Raw genomic sequence first — 25,425 nt, 5'->3', positions numbered from 1 at the left:
TGTTCTTGTTGATTAGAGTGTGGAGGGAATAGATGTGGTCGGATGTGCGGTGTTTTGGTACTCACTCACTCACACACTCACACACTCACTCACACTCACTCACACACTCACTTACTCACTCACTCACTCACACTCACTCACTCACTCACTCACACACACACTCTCTCACTCACTCTCACTCACTCACACTCACTCACACACTCACTCACACACTCACTCACTCTCTCACTCACTTTCTCACTCACTCACACTCACTCTCACTCACAGACTCACTCACTCACTCACTCACTCACTCACTCACTCACTCACTCACTCACTCACTCACTCACACTCACTCACTCCCTCACACACACACACACACACACACACTCTCACTCATCAGTATTGTGAGTGCCTCTTGTGTTCTGGCACTATCCTAACGCTGTGTTGTGTTGTTTCAGTGCTAAGAACTGGAATACTCCTCTGATCTTTGACCTGAAGGAGGGCACGGTCAGTCTTATCGTACAGGCCGAAAGGTGAGATTCTGCTTTTGAACTGGTGCTGGTGACAGCTTCCACAGGAGAACCAGATGGTAAACTTGCTGGTCTCCAACAGGAACCAATGTCAGGCATTCAGCAAATGTTCTTGTTCAGAATGGAAAGTGCTTGAGCTTCACATGTAAGACTCTTATGATCAACACATAGATTTAATACAGCCGAATAAACTAGCCGACACAAGGCTTTTTTGTTTTTCGTTTTGATTGATCCATATGTTACTGGAAGATGTGTGTGTAGACACTCAACTGCCATGCCAGTAAGGATGAGTGAATGAGTGAGCACAATAAAGGAGTCCATAACGATAGTCAACTCTGACACGGTTGATTCAAGAGTCAAGGAAGAGTCGACTCATCACTGACTTCCACAGCACACACTGAAACACATGATCCTCTGGAACAGCTGGAAACAGGGGTTAAAGGGTTAGTTCACCCAAAAATGAAAATTCTGTCAGTAATTACTTCATGTTCATGTTGTTCCAACCCCGTAAGAACTTCGTTCATCTTCGGAACACAAATTAAGATATTTTTGATTAAATCTGAGAGCTGGATCACTCCTCCATAGGCTTCTAAGGCATTATAACTTGCTGGCCCAGAAAATGTATTAAAGACATTGTTAAAATAGTCCAAGTGACTATAGTGGCTCAATCTTAAGTTTATAAAGTGACGAGAATACTTTTTGTGCGCAAAAACAAACAAAAATAACGACTTTATTCCACTATTCATTTCCTTCTTTCTGGGCCTCGAGTGAATTAACGTAGTATAACTGCGCAGCGCATCTGTGTTGTACGTCACACGTAGGCTCACTATTGGCCGACGCTGATCATGTGTGTGATGCGTGTGACGTACAACACAGATGCACTGCACAGTTATACTACGTGAATTCACTCGAGGCCCAGAGAGGAGTGATCCATCTCTCAGATTTAATCAAAAATATCTTAATTTGTGTTCTGAAGATGAACGAAGGTCTTACAGGGATGGAACAACATGAGGGTGAGTAATTACTGACAGAATTTTCATTTTTGGGTGAACTAACCCTTTAAGGACGATAGCATAGAATAGCAGAGTCCACAGCAAACTAGCCTATAACAATAACGGCAGAGAGGACCAATAATCGTTGGAATCACTTTCAGAATGGTTTATTTCCAGCTGATGAGTGATAAAAACACTGACAGCCAATCAGAATCCTTCCTGCTTTATAGAGCTAGTTTACTTACTATAAATGAAGACAACTTTGAAAGTTCCCAAGGCCCATTCACACCAAGAACGATAACTATAAAGATAACTATATAAGCGTCCACACCAGGGGACGATATCGTTCTGTTTATTCTAAGTGCTTGCCTGTCACGTTAAATGCGCGATGTTTAAATGTTATGGCAGGATGGTTTCTGATTGGCTGTCAACTTTTTTTATCAGCTGGATGAAATTGTTCTGAAAGTCATTCCAATGATATAATTTCTCTGTGCTCTGTGATATCATTTGTCCGTTTGTGTTGTCTTGTCTTGTCTTGTCTTGTCTTGTCTTGTCTTGTTTTGTCTTGGAGACCACAGTCTAACTGAACTGCCGGGTCTTTCAGCGATTCTATCTCTATCTCTCTCTCTCACACACTGTTTGTGTGTTTGTCTTGATCCAGGCACTTTCTGCTGGTGGATGGAGCAGAGGTGTATGTGTACTCCTATGAGGGCCGTGTGGTGTCGTCTCCCAAGAGTCCCGGCATGAGGATGGACATCCTGAACACTCAGTCCATCTCCCTGAGCAACGACACCATCGCCATACGAGACACGACCGATGAACGAGGTGCGGAGAGCGCGGTCAAGCTCATGTGCAGATAGACAGAGGGGGCTGATACATGTAGGGGTTAGTGTGCTGATACATGTAGGGGTTAGTGTGCTGATACATGTAGGGGTTAGTGTGCTGATACATGTAGGGGTTAGTGTGCCGATACATGTAGGGGTTAGTGTGCTGATACATGTAGGGGTTAGTGTGTCGATACATGTAGGGGTTACTGTGCTGATACATGTAGGGGTTAGTGTGCCGATACATGTAGGGGTTAGTGTGCCGATACATGTAGGGGTTAGTGTGTCGATACATATAGGGGTTAGTGTGCCGATACATGTAGGGGTTAGTGTGCCGATACATGTAGGGGTTAGTGTGCCGATACATGTAGGGGTTAGTGTGCCGATACATGTAGGGGTTAGTGTGTCGATACATGTAGGGGTTAGTGTGCTGATACATGTAGGGGTTAGTGTGCCGATACATGTAGGGGTTAGTGTGCCGATACATGTAGGGGTTAGTGTGCCGATACATGTAGGGGTTAGTGTGTCGATACATGTAGGGGTTAGTGTGCTGATATATGTAGGGGTTAGTGTGCTGATACATGTAGGGGTTAGTGTGTCGATACATGTAGGGGTTAGTGTGTCGATACATATAGGGGTTAGTGTGCTGATACATGTAGGGGTTAGTGTGCTGATACATGTAGGGGTTACTGTGCTGATACATGTAGGGGTTAGTGTGCCGATACATGTAGGGGTTAGTGTGCCGATACATGTAGGGGTTAGTGTGTCGATACATATAGGGGTTAGTGTGCCGATACATGTAGGGGTTAGTGTGCCGATACATGTAGGGGTTAGTGTGCTGATACATGTAGGGGTTAGTGTGTCGATACATGTAGGGGTTAGTGTGCTGATACATGTAGGGGTTAGTGTGTCGATACATGTAGGGGTTACTGTGCTGATACATGTAGGGGTTAGTGTGCCGATACATGTAGGGGTTAGTGTGCCGATACATGTAGGGGTTAGTGTGTCGATACATATAGGGGTTAGTGTGCCGATACATGTAGGGGTTAGTGTGCCGATACATGTAGGGGTTAGTGTGCCGATACATGTAGGGGTTAGTGTGCCGATACATGTAGGGGTTAGTGTGTCGATACATGTAGGGGTTAGTGTGCTGATACATGTAGGGGTTAGTGTGCCGATACATGTAGGGGTTAGTGTGCCGATACATGTAGGGGTTAGTGTGCCGATACATGTAGGGGTTAGTGTGTCGATACATGTAGGGGTTAGTGTGCTGATATATGTAGGGGTTAGTGTGCTGATACATGTAGGGGTTAGTGTGCCGATACATGTAGGGGTTAGTGTGTCGATACATATAGGGGTTAGTGTGCTGATACATGTAGGGGTTAGTGTGCTGATACATGTTGGGGTTAGTGTGTCGATACATATAGGGGTTAGTGTGCTGATACATGTAGGGGTTAGTGTGCTGATACATGTAGGGGTTAGTGTGCCGATACATGTAGGGGTTAGTGTGCTGATACATGTAGGGGTTAGTGTGCTGATACATGTAGGGGTTAGTGTGCTGATACATGTAGGGGTTAGTGTGCTGATACATGTAGGGGTTAGTGTGCCGATACATGTAGGGGTTAGTGTGCTGATACATGTAGGGGTTAGTGTGCCGATACATGTAGGGGTTAGTGTGTCGATACATGTAGGGGTTAGTGTGCCGATACATGTAGGGGTTAGTGTGTCGATACATATAGGGGTTAGTGTGCTGATACATGTAGGGGTTAGTGTGCTGATACATGTAGGGGTTAGTGTGCCGATACATGTAGGGGTTAGTGTGCCGATACATGTAGGGGTTAGTGTGTCGATACATGTAGGGGTTAGTGTGCCGATACATGTAGGGGTTAGTGTGTCGATACATATAGGGGTTAGTGTGCTGATACATGTAGGGGTTAGTGTGCTGATACATGTAGGGGTTAGTGTGTCGATACATATAGGGGTTAGTGTGCTGATACATGTAGGGGTTAGTGTGCTGATACATGTAGGGGTTAGTGTGCTGATACATGTAGGGGTTAGTGTGCTGATACATGTAGGGGTTAGTGTGCCGATACATGTAGGGGTTAGTGTGCCGATACATGTAGGGGTTAGTGTGTCGATACATGTAGGGGTTAGTGTGCTGATACATGTAGGGGTTAGTGTGCTGATACATGTAGGGGTTAGTGTGCTGATACATGTAGGGGTTAGTGTGCCGATACATGTAGGGGTTAGTGTGCAGGGGTTAGTGTGCTGATACATGTAGGGGTTAGTGTGTCGATACATGTAGGGGTTAGTGTGCTGATACATGTAGGGGTTAGTGTGCTGATACATGTAGGGGTTAGTGTGTTGATACATGTAGGGGTTAGTGTGTTGATACATGTAGGGGTTAGTGTGCTGATACATGTAGGGGTTAGTGTGCCGATACATGTAGGGGTTAGTGTGCCGATACATGTAGGGGTTAGTGTGCTGATACATGTAGGGGTTAGTGTGCCGATACATGTAGGGGTTAGTGTGCAGGGGTTAGTGTGTTGATACATGTAGGGGTTAGTGTGCTGATACATGTAGGGGTTAGTGTGCCGATACATGTAGGGGTTAGTGTGCCGATACATGTAGGGGTTAGTGTGCCGATACATGTAGGGGTTAGTGTGCCGATACATGTAGGGGTTAGTGTGCCGATACATGTAGGGGTTAGTGTGCCGATACATGTAGGGGTTAGTGTGTCGATACATGTAGGGGTTAGTGTGCCGATACATGTAGGGGTTAGTGTGCCGATACATGTAGGGGTTAGTGTGCCGATACATGTAGGGGTTAGTGTGCCGATACATGTAGGGGTTAGTGTGTCGATACATGTAGGGGTTAGTGTGCTGATACATGTAGGGGTTAGTGTGCTGATACATGTAGGGGTTAGTGTGCTGATACATGTAGGGGTTAGTGTGCCGATACATGTAGGGGTTAGTGTGCTGATACATGTAGGGGTTAGTGTGCCGATACATGTAGGGGTTAGTGTGCTGATACATGTAGGGGTTAGTGTGCTGATACATGTAGGGGTTAGTGTGCTGATACATGTAGGGGTTAGTGTGTCGATACATGTAGGGGTTAGTGTGTCGATACATATAGGGGTTAGTGTGCCGATACATGTAGGGGTTAGTGTGTTGATACATGTAGGGGTTAGTGTGCTGATACATGTAGGGGTTAGTGTGCTGATACATGTAGGGGTTAGTGTGTTGATACATGTAGGGGTTAGTGTGCCGATACATGTAGGGGTTAGTGTGTTGATACATGTAGGGGTTAGTGTGCCGATACATGTAGGGGTTAGTGTGTTGTGTAGCTCCTGTTGTAGGTAGACCACACCGTATATGAGAGGCCAAGCGCTCCGAAAGTGGGACATAACTGCAATGCAAGCTGGGATTTTACATGAAGACCTTTCAGACATCTTATGATGTTCATGTTGTTCTCCTTCCTTCTCTTCTCAGTCGTCTTTCTGTTCGAGGCCCAAACGGGAAAAGCCATTGGTGACGGCAAACCTTTGACACACAAGGTAGATGCACACAAACAAACACACATACAGTACTCTGTCATTACACACACACACACCACAACATCCTCAGTGAAAAATAATCATCCAAAATATCAGCCAAATAGAGAGAAATGCAGAAATACACAAATAAAGTATCAGTTAAACCTAATTAAACTGCTGATGGTCTTACCAAGTCCGCTTGTTAGCTCTGATGTCATGCATCATCGTTTCTGGGTCCAAACGCTCTATTAGATGCTAAAAGCAAACAACCAACGCTGCTAATATACACTCATGGTGTTCTGTAGTACTAATGAGAAATCATCTCCATACCGAGATCTCAGATAGATGTCCAGGCAGTGATTCATCTTTTAGAAATCATTAGAATATTGGTGTCCCGAGACAGTGGTGTACGCCAGGAGTTTATAGAAGCTTAGCGTACAGGTGTGCTACAAGGAAATGTGTTCATAAATGGCTGTTGAGATCATATTCTCACTTGAAACCAAGTAGAGGCCTGCACCTAGAAACAGTATTTGACTTAAAGGGTCATTTCACCCGTGGAGACATGAATGTGTATTGAAAGTGGGTCATTTATGTAGAAGAAATGTGAAATTATTTTTGAATTTGGAGCTTTCTAGACTGAGAAAAGCCAGAAAATGTATTTTTGGCTTATGTGGATGAAAGACAACAACTCCCAGAATGCACTTGCTTCGCTGCCCTACAAGGCCACTCCCAAGCCACGCCTACCGGTAAGACAGCGCCGTTGAAAACAAAAACATCAAGGCAAGGCTAGGCTACGAGTGAGTCTCCGTGACGAGTTTGCCCAAAATGTCCGGGATTCGGCTTTTGCGTTCTACAGTCGCCATTCATCATGTTTACTGTGGCGAGCAGGACGAGGCTGAGGGGCGCGGGAGAACGGCGCGAGGCCGGTGGCGTGATTACTGACGACCGACACCTATGAGGCACTGTTCTCGTATCTCGCACGGAGGAGCAGGTATTTTCTTAGCAATGGTAAAACACACATCAACCGATCACGCCACCGGCCTCGCGTCTTTCAACCGATCACGCCACCGGCCTCGCGTCTTTCTCCCGCGGCGCTAGCCTCGTCCTGCTCCCTGTATTACTGTGATTACTGATGAGCGCGCCTGTGAGATGCACCGGTCTCATGGGCTATCTCTCACGGAGGTGCGGGTATTTTCTTAGCAATGTTAAAACGCAAATCAACCGATCACTTGTTTAGCATTCATGTAAACATTACATTCAGATTCACCAATCGGGGTGAATTCAGTTAGATTGAAACAAAAGGTGAGCATGTAAACAATGGATGGCGACCGCAGAAAGCAAAAGCCGAATCCCGGACATTTTTGTCGATCTCGACGGCCGGACATGTCCGGGAAATAGAGTATGGTAACCCCTACTACTCAGCTTTCTTCATCCCTGTTTTCTGCAGGTTTCTGCCGTTGAAATCAAACGCACTCGCACTGATCTGTGATAGGTCTGTTAGCGCATTAGGTCCAACCCCCTATGGGCGGGTTTGAAAGGGTGGATCTAGTGCTTGTAGTCTTAACAGAAATCTCCCCCTCTTACACTTCCTCCTACAATGACGCAAAATGACGATTTTTGCGTCATTGTAGGAGGAAGTGTAAAGAGGTAAATACAGATTTCTCTCGTCTCGGGGGAAAATGAAAAAATGTTGCATGACCATTCAATAGTATGACTGGGTTTCTAACAATGCAAAGCTTAATGCAAATGGGTGAAGTGTCCCTTTAAGATATGTGTATCGATGTGAGATGAGTCTATTGTCTATACGGGTGACGTCACGGACATTACGCCCATATTTTTTACAGTCTATGGTTTTAAAGCCAAATCAGTCTAAACTAAGTGCACACAGGTGCACCGAAAGCAAGATGTCTGACGGAGTATTAAACTAAGAGTGTATTCACACCAGGAAAGTCAACTTGCTTTGGTCCGGAACAAATACAATGTTGATTTTTGTTTTGTTTGGTGTGGTTCGCTTTCACACTGCCCTTTTCACAAGTGAACCAAAATTTGTAAACAAAACCACGCATGTGCTAAGGTCATCCATTCATTGGACAGAAATTCGGACCGTTCCAGAGTTGGTTTGGAACCGGACAGAGACCACCTCTTCAGCTGGGTCTCGGTACGGGTGTTTGGTCCGCACCCGAGTGCGATTGCTGTATTCACACCCGCCCAAAAGATCCGCACCAAGGAGGGAAACGAACTTGAGCTCGATTCAGTCGAACCAAACAAGACAGGTGTAAAAACATCCTTAGTTCTCTTTCACGTCTTATTGCGCTTAAACTGTCAAATACACACAAGGTTATGTCAAACACATAAAGGTCATATAAACAGTTGGTTATGTATGTGAATGTAAACAACAAGTAAAGAAATTGCATGTATAGTATTAAAGTGAAAGCAATGTAATATACAGTACCTTCTGCTAAATATGCTGTTAATATGAATCAAACAACAAGAGAAAAACAGAAAATCACTCTCTGCTCTTGACTGAGAGCTGGGCAGGGCCTATGCTAATAGGGCAGAGTCCGTCAGCAGTTGTGGGTGGAGTCCGTCAGCAGTTGTGGGCGGGGTCTATGCTAATAGGGCAGAGTCCGTCAGCAGTTGTGGGCGGGGCCTATGCTAATAGGGTAGAGTCTGTCTGCAGTTGTGGGTGGGGTCTATGCTAATAGGGTAGAGTCTGTCTGCAGTTGTGGGTGGGGTCTATGCTAATAGGGTAGAGTCTGTCAGCAGTTGTGGGTGGGGTCTATGCTAATAGGGCAGAGTCCGTCAGCAGTTGTGGGTGGGCCCTATGCTAATAGGGCTGAGTCCGTCAGCAGTTGTGGCGGGGCTTATGCTAATAGGTCACAGTCTGTCAGCAGTTGTGGGTGGGGCCTATGCTAATAGGGCAGAGTCCGTCAGCAGTTGTGGGCGGGGTCTAAGCTAATAGGGCAGAGTCCGTCAGCAGTCGTGGGCAGGGTCTAAGCTAATAGGGCAGAGTCCGTCAGCAGTTGTGGGCGGGGTCTATGCTAATAGGGCAGAGTCCGTCAGCAGTTGTGGGCGGGGTCTATGCTAATAGGGCAGAGTCCGTCAGAAGTCGTGGGCGGGGTCTAAGCTAATAGGGCAGAGTCCATCAGCAGTTGTGGGCGGGGTCTATGCTAATAGGGCAGAGTCTGTCAGCAGTTGTGGGTGGGGTCTATGCTAATAGGGCAGAGTCCGTCAGCAGTTGTGGGTGGGGCCTATGCTAATAGGGCTGAGTCCGTCAGCAGTTGTGGCGGGGCTTATGCTAATAGGTCACAGTCTGTCTGCAGTTGTGGGTGGAGTCCGTCAGCAGTTGTGGGTGGGGCCTATGCTAATAGGGCAGAGTCCGTCAGCAGTTGTGGGCGGGGTCTAAGCTAATAGGGCAGAGTCCGTCAGCAGTCGTGGGCAGGGTCTAAGCTAATAGGGCAGAGTCCGTCAGCAGTTGTGGGCGGGGTCTATGCTAATAGGGCAGAGTCCGTCAGCAGTTGTGGGCGGGGTCTATGCTAATAGGGCAGAGTCCGTCAGAAGTCGTGGGCGGGGTCTAAGCTAATAGGGCAGAGTCCGTCAGCAGTTGTGGGCGGGGTCTATGCTAATAGGGCAGAGTCCGTCAGCAGTTGTGGGCGGGGGCCTATGCTAATAGGGTAGAGTCTGTCAGCAGTTGTGGGTGGGGTCTATGCTAATAGGGCAGAGTCCGTCAGCAGTTGTGGGTGGGGCCTATGCTAATAGGGCTGAGTCCGTCAGCAGTTGTGGCGGGGCTTATGCTAATAGGTCACAGTCTGTCTGCAGTTGTGGGTGGAGTCCGTCAGCAGTTGTGGGTGGGGCCTATGCTAATAGGGCAGAGTCCGTCAGCAGTCGTGGGCAGGGTCTAAGCTAATAGGGCAGAGTCCGTCAGCAGTTGTGGGCGGGGTCTAGGCTAATAGGGCAGAGTCCGTCAGCAGTTGTGGGCGGGGTCTATGCTAATAGGGCAGAGTCCGTCAGAAGTCGTGGGCGGGGTCTAAGCTAATAGGGCAGAGTCCGTCAGCAGTCGTGGGCAGGGTCTAAGCTAATAGGGCAGAGTCTGTCAGCAGTTGTGGGTGGGGCCTATGCTAATAGGGCAGAGTCCGTCAGCAGTTGTGGGCGGGGTCTATGCTAATAGGGCAGAGTCCGTCAGCAGTTGTGGGTGGGGTCGATGCTAATAGATCACAGTCTGTCAGCAGTTGTGGGTGGTGTCCATCAGCAGTTGTGGGCGGGGCTTATGCTAATAGGGCAGAGTCCGTCAGCAGTCGTGGGCGGGGTCTAAGCTAATAGGGCAGAGTCTGTCAGCAGTTGTGGGTGGGGTCTATGCTAATAGGTCACATAATCAGTCCCCTTTAAGTGACATATCTCTGTTCGTCTCTCTGTTAGATAGAGGTGGTGTTAGTCGCACTGGATCAGTGTGGCCTGTCTAATGACAGAAGGATCGCTTTGATCGATAAGAACCGTGACCTCTACCTGACCTCTGTGAGAAAGCTGGGCCGAGCTCACAGCATCTATAAGATCGGTAAGAATCCAGAAGGAAACTCTGTGACAGTCTGTCTCTGGTGAAGTCGCACTGAACTCAGTCAAGCATCTGTATTAAGGTTTGATTAATTTGCATGGAATCTTTGTCATTCTTGCCCAGGTTCAATGGTTGACACTGTGGCCTGGAACGACTCTGCTAACATCCTGTGCGGAATCCAGGACAACCAGTTCACTGTGTGGTATTACCCTAGTGTGGTGTTTGTGGACAAAGACCTGCTCCCCAAAACCATCTTCAGCAAGGACAGCAGGTACACTACAACAAACTTCACCCACGTCTGAAATGCACAGTCATAACCATCAGTCAATGGCTACGTTTACATGCAAACAAATAATCCATTAGTAATTTAATTGACGGCTTAACACCTTAATCAATCCAATTGAGCTTGATCTGAATGAAAGGGGTGGTTTATTCCTTTTCTAATCCGATCGAGAGAACATGTAAACACTTGATCAGACTGAACACCTGAAACTGAAAGTATGCGCATGTGCAATGATGTAGAAATAGCGTAATGACATCAACCTGATCACGTTTAGCGTTCATGTAAACACTACATTCAGGTTCATCAATCGGAATTAATTCAGTCTGATTGAAACGAAAGTTGTGCATGTAAACGTAGCCACTGGTGATTTGTGTATTTCTAGGAGCCCAGTAGTAATTGAAGACTTTAGGAGACTGCACTTAAACTGTGTGTGATGTTTGATGAATCCTGTCTTCTGCAGCGAGTTAAGTCGCTCTCCTCAGATTGTGAGCTATGTGGGCACTCAGGTGACTGTCAGACGGGCGGACGGCTCTCTGGTGTGCACCGCAGTGTCCCCGTACCCGACCTTACTGCACGAGTACACCGGCAGCGCCCGCTGGGAGGACGGCCTCCGCATCTGCCGCTTCGCTAAGGTCAGTGGAGCAGGGAGCGCTCTCTTGTGTGAGTGTAAGTGTGAGGAGCCCAGAGGTCTTCAGCCCTGCTCCTGGAGCCACACTGTCCTGCAAAGGTCATATCCAACATGCTTCAGCTCACACCAGTGTGATTTTCAAGTGTCCCTGAAGAGCTTGATGAGCTGGTTCAGGTGTGTTTGATTAGGGCTGGAGCTGAACTCTGCAAGACAGTAGCCACGTTTCCATTACCCTTCTAATTGCGCAAATTGAAATTGCGAATTGAAAATACGCCCAATGGAAACACGTCATTTTCGCAAAAACTCCCATTTATCGCAAAAAATGTTTTTACGCTCGCATGAGGAGGTTTTTCAGGCAATTCGAAAAATAAATATTTCTCAAAACTGCAATGAAAACAGTTTTTGCGCATTTACAGTCACCTGACGTAGATGACGGTGTGTGTTTGGACAGAATACGAGACAGAGCTCTTTATTAAATTCATAATAGACAGGAGAATTACAGGAATACTGGATTCTAAACCTCAAAAAAATGCTACAATTAAGAGCTTGAAGCAGATATGAGGGAGAAACACCCAGAAACACCTCATACGAGCCTCTCCCAGTTTTAGTCGCATAATATCGGTTAATGGAAACGCCGTCATTTAGAAAAAATCGCAAAAAATTTGCGCAAATCTGTAATGGAAACGCGCCTAGTGTGGCTGTGTCTCAATCAGCTCCCTAGTTCAGAAGTCAGGGCACTGATCAGGAAGTCATTAATCTTAAAGTCCCCCTGTAGTCAATCATTTTATCCCTTAAAACTCATCTTTGATCACCAAAATGACATTTAAACATTTTTTCCTTGAAAAAAAAATCTCCATATCTTAAAATAGTTTGACTGTAACTCGACACCCTTGCCTCATTTAGTATATGCGGTTCTATGAATATGCAAATGAGCCCCGCCTCCACTCACTCACTCAGCTCAGAGATCCACTGGTTGACGATCACACGTTGATCTGATTGGTTACAAGGTAGTTTGTGACGTCAGAAACACCAGCGATTTCAAAGCGTGTTTTTGAGACTGTCTTTGTTTCACTGCAGTTTTAAGGAGGAAATACTCAGCAATGCTGTCGACTTATGAACTTACACATGCTTTGTCTTAAAGCAGATTAAAAACACCACATAGACATATAAACAACATTAAAAGCTGGATGTTCACCACAGGGGGACCTTAAGGGCTGTCTCAACTACAAAATCTACCAGTGCACTGAAACGTTTGCTCCCTAAAAAGTCCCACAATGCACCGTGAAAACCAGGAAGCATCGATGCTCACTTTGTTCCCTTAACGGAAGTTACTCACTACACGTAATGACACGGAATAGATGTTTCTTGTTTTGACAATACTGACTTTTTATATCAAATATACTTTTTGATTGGCTATTATTATTTTGTATAAAAATAAAAAATAAAAAATTAAAAAAGCAGTTCCTTGCTCTGGTTTTCATAATTTCAGAAAACAATTTTGGTTTTACTGTCATGGTGCTCAACAGAATAACTGACTAAAGGAATGAATTCCTGTGAGCCTACAGTGTCAGAACGTGTGTGTGTTTGTGTGTGTGTGTGTGGACAGTAAAACCTAAAATCAGCTACAGCCAGCGCCCCCCACAAGGAAAACAGATCAATAACATACTAAATAGTGTTTTAATATGTAAAATAGGTTTATGTGAGTTGTGTTGCTGTCTCTCTTACGGTTGTCATTTCTCCTCTCGTCTCTGTGCACCCGAGGAGGAGGTATGTTTCTCTGTCTCTGTGTGTAACAGCAGTAGACGGCAGCGGTTGTTCTGTCAGGAACTCAATAACACTGTGCTTGTGACAGTCCCACCCTAATAAAAATTAAATTAAAACTAAAATAAAGCATTAAACATTAAATGGCCATGGAATAAAATGCTTAGTTGGTGACACTTTACAATAAAGTCAAATTTGTTACAAAAGTAAAAACTTTTTTTTACAGCATTTATTAAACTATCTATGCTAAGTTATGTTAAAAATGTATTAGTAATGAAATTAACATGAACAGAATTTATTATAAGGTAGAGAACTGGTCATTGTTAGTTTGTAATACCTACACTAATGGTCAAACGTTTGGAATAAATAAGATTTATTAATGTTTCTGAAAGAGTCTCTTCTGCTCACCAGGGCTGCATTTATTTGATCAAAAATACACTACTAAAAATAGTGAAATATTATTACAGAGTAAAACAGCTGTTTTTTATTTGAACTTATAAGGTGTTATTTATTCCTGTCATAAAAGCTGAATTTCCAGCATCATTACTGCAGTCTTCAGTGTCACATGATCCTTCAGAAATCAGTACAATATGATGATTTGCTGCTCAAGAAACATTTATGATTATTATCAGTGTTGAAAACGGCTGAGCTGCTTCAAATGTTTGTGGAAACGTCTCGGGTTACAACTGTAACCCTCAGGGAACGAGGCGCTGCATTGAAAGAAGACACTTTGTGGAACACCTTCAGCGTGATGCATCTGAAACCTGAATGGAACTAGTCCAATCTCGATTGGTGTTGCGTCATGACATCACTCGTGACGTCACATGTGATGGCGATGCGGAAGCTATAAAAGGACGCCGGATCATAACAGTGTCAGCTTCTTATTGGTCAAAGCAAGTCGTTATCAGGCATGCAGGAAGTGTGGCAAAGGGACGCATCATCTTGTATCATCAACTCGTGCTGCGTCAAAAGGCGACACTTTGGGGAACGAAATACCTACTGTGCCACACTGACTAGTGTCTGTCCTTGTGTGAAGCAATCTGGCACAACTCAAGATGTGAGAACTTGTGAGCCCAGTGTATAGGGCAGATCAAGACTATAGTACCTTATGAAGGTGTGTGGGGAGGCCCAGCCGGCGGCATCACAGACCTCTTTAAGGAAAACCCCAGCTAGCAGGGGCTTAGAGGATGCCACACCTCTAGTCAAGTGGGCTCTTATCAGGAGAGGGGAAGGCAAACTGTGCGCCTCATACGCTGAGGAAATAGCCTCTACGATCCACCTGCTAATAGTATGTTTAGAGGCAGAGGAACACTTCTTAGATGCAACCGGTCCGACTTCCTCCAGCCCGAGGATCTATGTACATAGCCCTCCAAGGCTCGGACAGGGCATAACAAATGAAGCTTTGATCAGCCGCCGAATGCGGTGGAGGATGAAATGCCTGTAAAATCATAGACCGTGCCACACTTGATGGCACTTTGGGGGACCAACTCTCTTGAGGGACGTGATGGCTAGCAGGAAGGCTACTTTCAGGGCTAAACATTTCTCAGACATCTCGTCAATGGGTTCAAAGGGTGCCAGGGACAACCCTTCAAGAACCACTGCCAGGTCCCAGACCAAAACCTTGGCTTGGACAACAGGCCTCATCCTCCTAGCTCCACAAAGGGAACACCCACCCTGAGTGGGTGTCTCCCCGTAGTGCCCTCACTTAAAGGCTTGTGGGTGGCAGCTATGGCCGCCACATAGACCTTAAGTGTGGACGAGGAGAGCCCGTCAGAGAAGCGACCTTGGAGGAACTCCAGTACTGAAGCCACTGGGCAGTTAACTGGGTCCAGCTGATGATCTCTGCACCATACATTGAAAACATTCCATTTTAAGGCATAAAGTTTCCTCGTGGTGGGGCTCTAGAGTTTAGAAGGGTCTCAACAACCTCAGTAGAGAGACCAGCATTTACGAGTTGGTCCCCCTCAGGGGTCAGACCCACAGCATCCACAGCTCTGGCCGAGGGTGGTGTATTGAGCCCTCGGCCTGAGAAAGAAGGTCCCTCCTGATTGGGATTTGCCACGTAGGGCCTGATAGAATTGCTATGATGTCTGAAAACCATACTCGGGCCGGCCACAATGGGGCTATTAGAAGCAGACTGACCCTGTGCTGCCAGACCCTCTCTAGAACCCCTGGGGGCAGAGCTATCGGGGGAAATGCGTACAGACGTTGCCTTTGCCACGCCTGTACCTTGGCGGAGCTGGATCCGTGAGGGAAAACCAAAGCGGACAATGTGTGTTCTCGTGAGAGGCGAACAGATCCACTTCCTCCTGGCCGAACTTCCTCCACCGTCTTGGGGTGGAGTCTCCATTCCCCGGGCTTCAGCCCCTGCCTCGACAGGATGTCTGCCCCCACATTTTTGTCCCCAGAAATAAACATTGCTCTGAGTGAGAGTAGTTTGCCCTGGGACCACAGAAGAACCTGATGCACCAGTCTGCATAGAGGGCGCAATCTCAGGCCCCCGTGCTGATTTATATATGAGACCACTGACGTATTGTTGGTTCAAACTGTTCGAACTAGAACATGATGGCCTCTGAGGTCCAGAAGGAAGTGTCTCAGAGCCAGAAACACTGCCAACATCTCCAGGCAATTGATGTGAAAGATGATGGTCCTTCCAAAGACCCTTGGTGTAGCGGCCCTCCATGACCGCTCCCCAGCCTGTGAGGGATGCATCCGTAGTCACTATCTTTCTCTGACATGGTGCTCCCAACACAGGGCCCTGGGACAGGAACCATGGTTTCTTCCAGATGACCAAAGGACGAAGGCACCTGCGCATTACTTTGATCATGCGAAATGGGTTCTCCCTCGGGGAAAACCCTCTGGTCCTGAGCCACCACTGTAGGGGCCTCATGTACAGCAGGCCAAAAGGTATTACGTTGGACGCTGCTACAAGGAGCCCCAGAACCCTACAAAGTGTTTGACAGTTATGGCCTGGCCTAGCTTGAAACTGGTGACTGTAGTCAAGATGGTGTTTATACAAGCAGGAGACAACTGTGCCCACATCGTAACTGAGTCCCATACCATCCCCAGAGATGTAGTTCTGTGTTGAGGAATTAGTGAACTCTTTTTGACATTGAGTCTCATCCCCAAGCACCTCAGATGGCGTAGAACGACATCTCGATGCCGAACCGCCATCTCCTCTGACTGTGCTAGAATGAGCCAGTCATCGATATAATTGAGGATCCGAATGCCCTGAAGTCTCACTGGAGCTAGAGCAGCATCCATGCATTTCGCGAAGGTGCGAGGGGACAATGCTAGGCCATAGAGAAGAACCCGATATTGGTACGCCGTTCCCCCGAAGGCGAACCTCAGGAATCGTCTGTGATAGGGAAGGATGGATATATGGAAATAAGTGTCTTTCAGATCTAAACCAGTCCTCGGACCTGATTTGACTCACGATAATAGGTATGGTTAACATCTTGAATTTGAATCTCCTCAGAGACTGATTCAATACCCTTAGATCTATAATAGGACGTAACCCCCATCCTTTTTGGTCTGCTGTTGCAGGTGCGAGGAGCTGGCGGCTGGCTGGTGGGACTGCTTCCTGGCAGCAACCCCATGAGATCTGGAAAGACAGTGGGGATCAGCTGTTTAAAAGCTACTGACTGTCGCTTCGCCTCCTGAAACCTCTCGACGACAGTATTGACTGCGTCGCCAAAGAGGCCAGAAGGCGAAAGCGGGGCATCGAGGAGGAAGGCCCTGTCCTTCTCCCCGATGCCCGACAGGTTCAGCCACTGGTGTCTCTCCATGGCTACCAATGCTGCATTTAACGTCGTTGAGGGCGACCTTCCCACTGACATCCATCTCTTTCAGGAGGTCGGCCTGGTATGCCTGCATAATCCCGATCGTGTGCAGGCATGCTCCAGCCCGATCCGCCGCCATATATGCTTTGCCCACCAATGCTGATGTAGTATGGCAGGGTTTGGAGGGCAGCAGGAGCCTTACGGGATGACGCAGTGTCTGGTGAAAGATACGATGCCAGTGTCTCTTCCACCCGCGGCATCACCCCATAGCCATTCTCTTTCGAACTCAAAATAGACTAATATATATGGACGTTTGGGCTCAATAATCGTGATGAGAACGGCTTGTTCAACGATCTCAACACCTCAGTGTAGAGATCAGTGAAAAACGGGAGGCTCCGGCGCAAAGACTTTGACTTTACTTTTTTTCAACGTTTCCTGCTTCTCTGATGGCCAATCGATGTTTAATTTGGTCACAACCTCCAGCAGCTCCTCGAAGGCAGGAGAATGAGGTGCCGAGCCCTCAAATTCTCCTGCCTCGATGCCCGAAATATCTAAATCCTTGGATCCAGATAATTCAAGCAATCCTGAAAATTGTATTGTGATTTCCTCAAAAATATGAAGCAGTTTGATATAATAACCATTTTTAATAATGGAGCACCAACAATAATTGAGCAGCAATTAGAATAATTTCTGAAGGATCATAAAAATAATCATAATTATTCCAAGCTTCTGACCGAACACTAATGAATTTATCTGTTAATTTAGGCGACAAACTCTGCGGTGGCTGTGTTTTGCTAATTTACCAACAGAACGCTATCAAGTCAAGTCACCTTCATTTATATAGTGCTTTTTACAATACAGATTGTTTGAAAGCAGCTTTAAAGTGATAACAGGAAAATAATGCAACAAAGTTTGTTTCTGCTGTACAGCAGATCTATAAGAAAATAGTGTAATAGTCCAGCTGAAGTAAGTTAGTGATGGTTCATCTGTGAGTGAGTGTGACCATCATCAGAGCTAAAGTGTAGAGTTGCAGCACTGGATGTGCCTGACGCTGTTCTCTCTCTCAGGATCAGGTGCTCTGGTCGTGTCTGGCAGGTCTGGCGATGGCCAATCGGGAGCTGAGCACAGCAGAAGTGGCGTATGCAGCGATTGGAGAGGTGAATCTGCACACTACTGTGGGAGAACGTCTCTCATCAGAGGCTCTTTAACACTCGTCTCTGTCTCTGCTAGATTGATAAGGTGCAGTACATCAACTTCATAAAGGATCTGCCGTCGAAGGACTCGTGCCTCGCACACATCCTGCTGTTCAGCGGACACGTGCAGGAGGCCGAGGCCAGTCTGCTGCAGGCCAACCTCACGTATCATGCCATCCAGATCCACATCAACCTCTACAACTGGGACAGGTGTGTGTGTGTGTGTGTGTGTGCGTGTGTGTGTGAGAGAGTGTGTGAGGCCAGTCTGCTGCAGGCCAACCTCACGTATCACGCCATCCAGATCCACATCAACCTCTACAACTGGGACAGGTGTGTGTGTGTGTGTGTGTGTGCGTGTGTGTGTGAGAGAGTGTGTGAGGCCAGTCTGCTGCAGGCCAACCTCACGTATCACGCCATCCAGATCCACATCAACCTCTACAACTGGGACAGGTGTGTGTGTGTGTGTGTGTGTGTGTGTGTGTGTGTGTGTGTGTGTGTGTGTGTGTGTGTGTGTGTGTGTGTGTGTGTGTGTGTGTGTGTGTGTGTGTGTGTGTGTGTGAGGCCAGTCTGCTGCAGGCCAACCTCACGTATCACGCCATCCAGATCCACATCAACCTCTACAACTGGGACAGGTGTGTGTGTGTGTGTGTGTGTGTGTGTGTGTGTGTGTGTGTGTGTGTGTGTGTGTGTGTGTGTGTGTGTGTGTGTGTGTGTGTGTGTGCGTGTGTGTGTGTGTGAGAGAGTGTGTGAGGCCAGTCTGCTGCAGGCCAACCTCACGTATCACGCCATCCAGATCCACATCAACCTCTACAACTGGGACAGGTGCCACTGATACGCGTCTACTCCGTGTAGGGTTGGGAATTTTAACGATTCCAATTTTGATTCTGCTTATTGATTCCGATTCTAATCGATTCCTAATTTTGATTCCAATAAGTAAAAAAAACAAAAAAAACACTTAGATATCATTCACATTTTCGTCTTATTGTATAACATTTAAGTGTAGCTGAATATCATGAACAAAAAACAGGCTAAAGATCACTCACGCAAGGAACGTTTGCCTGTGGTTTAAAAATACATTAGAAAATCAACTAGACTTAACTAATATACATTTCTAGCATTATTAAAGACAATAGACACTCAGTAATTAAAAAAGAACAAATAAAAAATTATCAATCACAGTGTTTTAAGATTTTAAGTGAATTTTCTCTTTGTCTTTTGTTGTTTGATTAGTGTTATTATAGAGACGGCAGCAGGAACATTAGGCTGCTGTCACTTTAAGAGCTGGATCCAATATACTGATACACATGTGCCTGCAGCACAGAAAACAGAGTCGGCTCACGCTTAAATGGTTTAAAATCACTTTTTATGTGAGTGCGTTTTAACAAGTATCCGATTGCTGACCTCAAATATTCGATTCCCAACCCTTGGTCAGTGTGTGTTTGTGTGTGTGTGAGTGAGTGTGTGTGTCGTGCTCATGCTTGTCTCTCTTCACAGGGCTCTGGAGTTAGCGGTGAAGTACAAAACCCACGTGGACACCGTCCTCGCTCACAGACGGAAGTTCCTGCAGGACTTCAGCAAACAGGAAACCAACAAGAGATTCCTGCAGTACTCTGAGGGAGTATGTTCACCTGCATGCTCTTATCTGTAGCACTATTAAAACACACTCTCACACACACACACTCACACTCTCTCTCTCTCACACAGACACACACACTCACTAACACTGATTGTTGATGGGATTGAAGTCCTCACAGAGAATTCGGGCTTTTATTGTGTTTTATGTTGTAATGTTGTAATGTTTCTTCATTCCTGCTTGTGCTCAGGTGGAAGTGGACTGGGAGAAGATCCAGGCTAAAATTGAAATGGAGTTTGCTAAAGAGCGGGAAAGAGCAGCCAGCTCATCCATCAGAAGCAGTGTGTCTGTTCGCCGCTAGACACACACACACCTCTAGTATAGTTCAGGTAAACTGATCTACAGACTCAGACTCTTCAACACTCACGGTTATATCTCAGCTCATATCTCAGCACCTGAAAACTACACATCAGCCTATTAACAGGCATCATGTCTCGCTCGGCTGTTATTTATATCTTATTATCTCATGAAGATTTTGTATAGCATAAAAAGTTGTTTTGTATATCAAAAGTTTGATTTATGTTAATGCAATAAATGCAGATTTGAAATAAAGCTTAAATTGTGAAAATCTAAATATAATCCAGAAAATTATTCCATGCACATTGAATCAGTGAAAGAAGAAAAAGTAGGGATGTCCTGAGCCGTCATTTTTTTATCTGATCCGTATCAGCTATCCTTTATTTTACGTCTGCTGTCACGCAGGTGTCGTGCAGTAGGTGGCGCCATCTAGTGGGTTTGCCAACCGCCACTAAAAGGAAAAGAAGAAGTGATGAATAGACTTGGGGATATGAATAAGGATCTTACAGATAAATCTTCAATGTGTTTCAGTGTGCAATGCATTTTAGTGTTGATAACAACTTCATATTATCCAGTCAATTGCTCTTACGTAATGATAGTTAAACTTATAAGCCATTATAAGCCATTAGTACTGTACTCTACAATCAGTGACAGTCCTCTATAGGGCATCTACATCTGATCATGGACCATTTGTATGACTGTTGATATGGAAAGTCTGCCTGAGATGAATTATGAGTTTAAGAGGGCCGGCTTGCTAAAAGTAGACTGGACCAATCTAATGAAGTTTAACGAGCAATAATTCAGCTCACAGACAGGAGTGTTGGTGGCTTTGATCAAACTCCTGCTGAACATTTAAAGGTTCTTGATAAAACATGGGCTGTTGCCAGAGTCTGTGTTGTCGGAAGCTTTAGTGCCAGTTATCAAGAATAAAGCCGGCAAATTGAAAAGTTTGGATAATTACAGACCAATTGCACTAGCTAATGTGTTATCAAAAGTTTTGGAAAGAATCTCAATAGACCATTTGCCTTTAAGGGCCTGCATAGTACTGATTTGTGTATATATGCACTGAAAGTAATAGTAGAGCTGTATAAAAGACAAAATTAATTTAAAAAGACAATTAAATTAAAAAGACACAATTAAAGAGTTAATCATAAAAAAGATTTGGTAAACTAAGACACTCATTTCGTCACGTACTTGAAAGCATGGACGTAGAATATTATCCACAGACGTTGAAGAGGAAGGCTAACCGCGAGCTAAGTAGAATATAATAGAATGAGGCATTTATATAGTGCTTTCATATGTACTACTGTACACCCAAAGCGCTTTACAATCATATCAGGGGATCTCCCCTCAACCAAGTGTGAGCGTAATGCTCTCAGTTCAGAAGCAAACTCAGCAGCGGACAGAGCTGACATCACAGGAGACATAAGCGCCACAAACTCAGGTTCAGCATCCAAGCAGTCTTCAGCCAAAGTAGGCAAAGGCAGACGAGAAAGACAGTCGGTGGTGTTATTTTGAGCCCCAGGCTGGTAAATCACATTATAGTTAAAGCACAGTTAACGCCTAGTGGTCCGTCCGCAAGAGGAATTTACGACCCCACAAGTAGGTTTACCACATTTCAACGGCCCAGACACATGCAAGGGCTTCCTTTTCAATGGTCGAGTACTTGTGTACAGCAGGTGACAAGGTCCGGGATGCAAAAGCGGCAATACGCTCAGTCTTATCCTCGTGAACTTGATCAAGAACAGCGTCCAGAACGTAGTCAGAGGCATCCGTAGATACCACCGTAGGCAAATCTGGGCCGAACAATGAAAGTGCAGGGCTATGAATGAGCAACTTTTTTACAGCTTCAAAGCATTGCTGAGCCTCTTCCGACCAGGCGAAATCTGAGCCCTGTCTGATGCAAGCACAGAGGTTCAACTACAGTGGCAAAGTTAGGAATTAATTTATTGTACCATGATAGTAGCCCAATGAAAGAGTGGAGTTGAGGTGCATCTTTTGGAGCCGATGCATGAAGAATAAATAGCAGAAAGGTGATCCTCATAAGGGTAAATTCCTTGCGCATTCACCGGATGGCCCAGGAAGCGCAGACTGGTTTTGTTGAACTGACACTTCGATTTGATTCAACTTAAATCCAGCATCATGTAACCGGCTTTGAGTGTGTGGTCATGTTCAGTTTGAGTACATCCCCGGAGAATGATATCGTCAAGGTAATTGGCAACATTCGGAAGTCCCTGTAAAACTGTTGCCAAGTCCATACGGTACGCAGCAAAGTCGAATAAAATCCTTTGTGAGTAATGAAGGCGGTCAGATCGCGGCTCTCCTCGTGTAATGGCAACAGATCCATGCACATTCGAATAGCACCTGACTTTTTCTCTTCTACTACTATCGGGGAGACTCACGGCCAAGCATCCATCCTCTCGATAATGTCCAACCGGAGAAGGAGATGAATTTCCTCAAAAAAGACAAAAGTAAGCGGCGGCAAAGCATCTTTCTTGAAGTGTGTATCATACACAGTTTTCGGCAAGATAGAAACAGATGACCCAGAATCCACTGTACAGGCACAGGATGACGAAGCATGCAGTAGATGAAGATGGCGGTGACGTCCAGGTGGAGGTGGAGGCTTTGCATGCATCACTCGCACAGGAACTGAACGAGTACTCGATAATAATTGGGCTTGTTCACTAGCAGCTTCTGTTTGGGTGGCTATAGTAAATTCAGTCAATTCAGATTCCAAAAGATCTCTCATGAATCCGATGACCGGACACATTCTCCACCAACTGATCAAGCAACATTTCATCCAGAGTAGCAGCTACGTACTGAATTACAGTTTCTTCTGGTGCCTGAACACGTTTCTTGACAGCATGGCGCTCAGCCACTATGTTACGTAGAGGAGCAAAGTGCACTTTCAAGGCCGCAATCGCTTCTTCCATTGAATCACCTTGATTCGGCAAGGTATAAAACAATCTCTGGCCTTCAGTCCCCAGACAATGTAGAAGCAGTGCTCGTTTGCGTTCGACCGGCCATGCATCTCCAGAAGCACCATCAACAAGCAAATAATGAAATAGTCACGTGTCAAAATAGTATAGCTGGTTCTCCAGGACATGGCAAAAATGGCGTGGGAAAAGTAGAAACAGCTGCTTCCAGAATAAAGTACGTCGTTGCCAATTTTATGTCGTTGGTAAGAAGCAAAGAAGAGGCGTTCTAAAATAAAGAATTCCTTAATTAACCAAATAGTAGTGATGTGACATTTGAACCGAGGCGTCGGAGCTTGTGTCGAGAAAAAATGGGCGTGCCAGATGAAGCCGCGATTTGAGGCTTGTGTTAACGTGAAAATCACGTGACCAATGACAAACGAGGCCTCGGTTTGTGTGGATACGTCATCGGTTCGGTCCGAGTGTCGCTTCCGGATAAAGGGGGTTCGAAACTCGCGCCACCTTGTGGGTGTTGCAGGAGTAGCAGAAGCAGTTGTAGTGGTGTCAGAGAGTCAGAGAGTTAGAGAACTATCATTGTCATTGTTGTTATTGTGTCATATATGTGTTAGGGCTGTATATTATTACATTATCAGGTTAGCATAGTTATAGTATATTGTTATTATTAATTATAGTAGCTATATTATAGTCTTGTTATTTTAATTAGATAAAATTATTTGGATTGCTCTGGATTTTTGGATCTGGACTGGACTGCTTTTTGATTTGGATTGCCCTTTTGGATTTGTTTGCTTTTTGTGACCTCTTCCTTTTTCCTGGTAATGGACCAGCAAGAAAGAGGAAATCCTCCCCTGTCTGGGCTCAACAGAAGCAGGATCAGGATCCTCATTTACACCAGCTGGCACTGGCATTTTTATGTTCCCCTGCATCCTCTGTTCCTGTGAAAGGATCTTTTCCAAGGCTGAAGAGATTTTGTCCGAGAAGGGGAATAGTCTAAACCCCAACACACTTGAAATAATTCTGTTTCTCAATAAAAATCTATTATAATCCTTCCTTCACCCACCACAAACATCCCAAAAAAAACATATTTCTTTTGAAGCTTATATGGATGCACAAAGACCTGGCTGGGAAATAGATTGAATTTTATTCAATAATCCAAATGTTTCTTGAAGAGTCCGATATGACTCTATTTGCCAACTCTATTTTGGCAACAAGTCGGTCAATTACGGTGACAAACACAGCTGTTCTGAATTACTTCTGAGTGACTGTCCAACTGTCTTGTGATCATCTGCATGTTTTTTGTTTTTTTTCGTTGTCTCTGTGTGTCCATTCTCTACTGTTGCAACACTGTTGGAGACATGTTTTTAGCCTCATTCTCAACGGCGTCAAATGAATCACGTAAGCTTGCCACATAACCCCTCAATGAACCAACCAAATCAACAGCAGTACACAAATCCAAATCAACTGCCTGAAGAGCAATGCTTGCTCCCTGGAATCGTTGGAGTGTGTTATTCCACAAAAACGCATTCTTTAGCTTTTCTATTTTTTCTGCGCTCTTGCTTGATCATGAGTAGGGATATTCCTCTGAGCATCATTTGCCATGTTCACAAGCGACTTCTGAATTTTGGCATAGTTCAGGTTCAAAGCTTTGATTGCTTGCACATGAGATGACAATCTTATGTCAGACAGACTTTTCAAACTCTCTATCCTCTGATTTTCATTTGGTTTTAGCCCTGCTTTTATTATCTGCCAACTGGAAGGTGATTTTTATGCAAATGTAAAAAGCATCTGAACGAAAGAAAAAAAATTCTCTGTCTCAAAGCAGTGATTTGCATTATTAACACACACCAAATTTAGAGTGTGCACAGCATATGGTATCCATTTAGTTAGTGGGTTTATCTCTTTAATGCTTGCTTGTAACCCTTTGTAAGTGTCTGACATGTTGGCCGTGTTGTCGTAGCATTGGCCTCTACAGTCTTTAATATTAATTCCCATGTCGTCTAAAACAGCTAGTACTATCCGGCAAACTCTCCTGTGTGACTCTGGATAGGCAATAATATGAGAAAACGTTCCTTGATGCAACCACTAGGTGTCACAGAGCATAATGAATGTGAGCTGGTCGGTGTGCGAAACATCTGGAGTGGAATCGATGCTCATAGAGAAATACTTCGCTTCTTTGATCCGACGGATTATTTCAGAAAGCACTTGCTTGCCCATAAGTTCAATGAATTCCAAACAAGTATTTGAGGAAAGATATGAAGGCTTTCCTCGACCAGCATTGCCACATCTTTCGATATGTTCCTTCAGAAAAGGATCAAATTCACTGTGAAATTGTTGTGTATTTGCTGAATCTGTCTGCATTACAGTGGTGAACAAAATCAATCATTGCCTTCTTATAGCCACCCGAACCCTCATGTTCACACAAGCATACATCTGCATTTTTCCAGTCATTTAAGCCATCTGTTAGTGCGGAGTGGTTATTGCTTTGTCCAAATAACCTGCAAGC

At 45.3% G+C, this 25,425-nt stretch overlaps 2 protein-coding genes across 2 annotated transcripts in view; both read left to right on the top strand.

Annotated features, from left to right (window-relative positions):
• The window catches only part of ift80 (intraflagellar transport 80 homolog (Chlamydomonas)), a 53,221-nt gene extending 32,143 nt beyond the window's left edge, over positions 1–21,078 (top strand). The window contains exons 11-20 of the mRNA XM_079885694.1: positions 441–515; positions 2,166–2,329; positions 5,820–5,884; positions 10,280–10,415; positions 10,536–10,683; positions 11,156–11,327; positions 17,934–18,023; positions 18,097–18,269; positions 19,554–19,677; positions 19,883–21,078. Coding sequence (XP_079741820.1) covers positions 441–515; positions 2,166–2,329; positions 5,820–5,884; positions 10,280–10,415; positions 10,536–10,683; positions 11,156–11,327; positions 17,934–18,023; positions 18,097–18,269; positions 19,554–19,677; positions 19,883–19,993 — 1,258 coding nt within the window. The 3' untranslated portion in view covers positions 19,994–21,078. The remainder of the gene's footprint in view (positions 1–440; positions 516–2,165; positions 2,330–5,819; positions 5,885–10,279; positions 10,416–10,535; positions 10,684–11,155; positions 11,328–17,933; positions 18,024–18,096; positions 18,270–19,553; positions 19,678–19,882) is intronic.
• LOC307166926 (NACHT, LRR and PYD domains-containing protein 1a allele 5) overlaps positions 1–25,425 on the top strand; it is a 104,823-nt gene that overhangs the window by 16,851 nt on the left and 62,547 nt on the right. The gene's annotated exons all lie outside the window — the stretch shown is intronic.

This window comes from Squalius cephalus (genome assembly GCF_949319135.1).
Source record: "Squalius cephalus genome assembly, chromosome: 11".
NCBI lineage: Eukaryota > Metazoa > Chordata > Actinopteri > Cypriniformes > Leuciscidae > Squalius > Squalius cephalus.
This window is presented reverse-complemented; position numbering and strand designations above follow the sequence as displayed.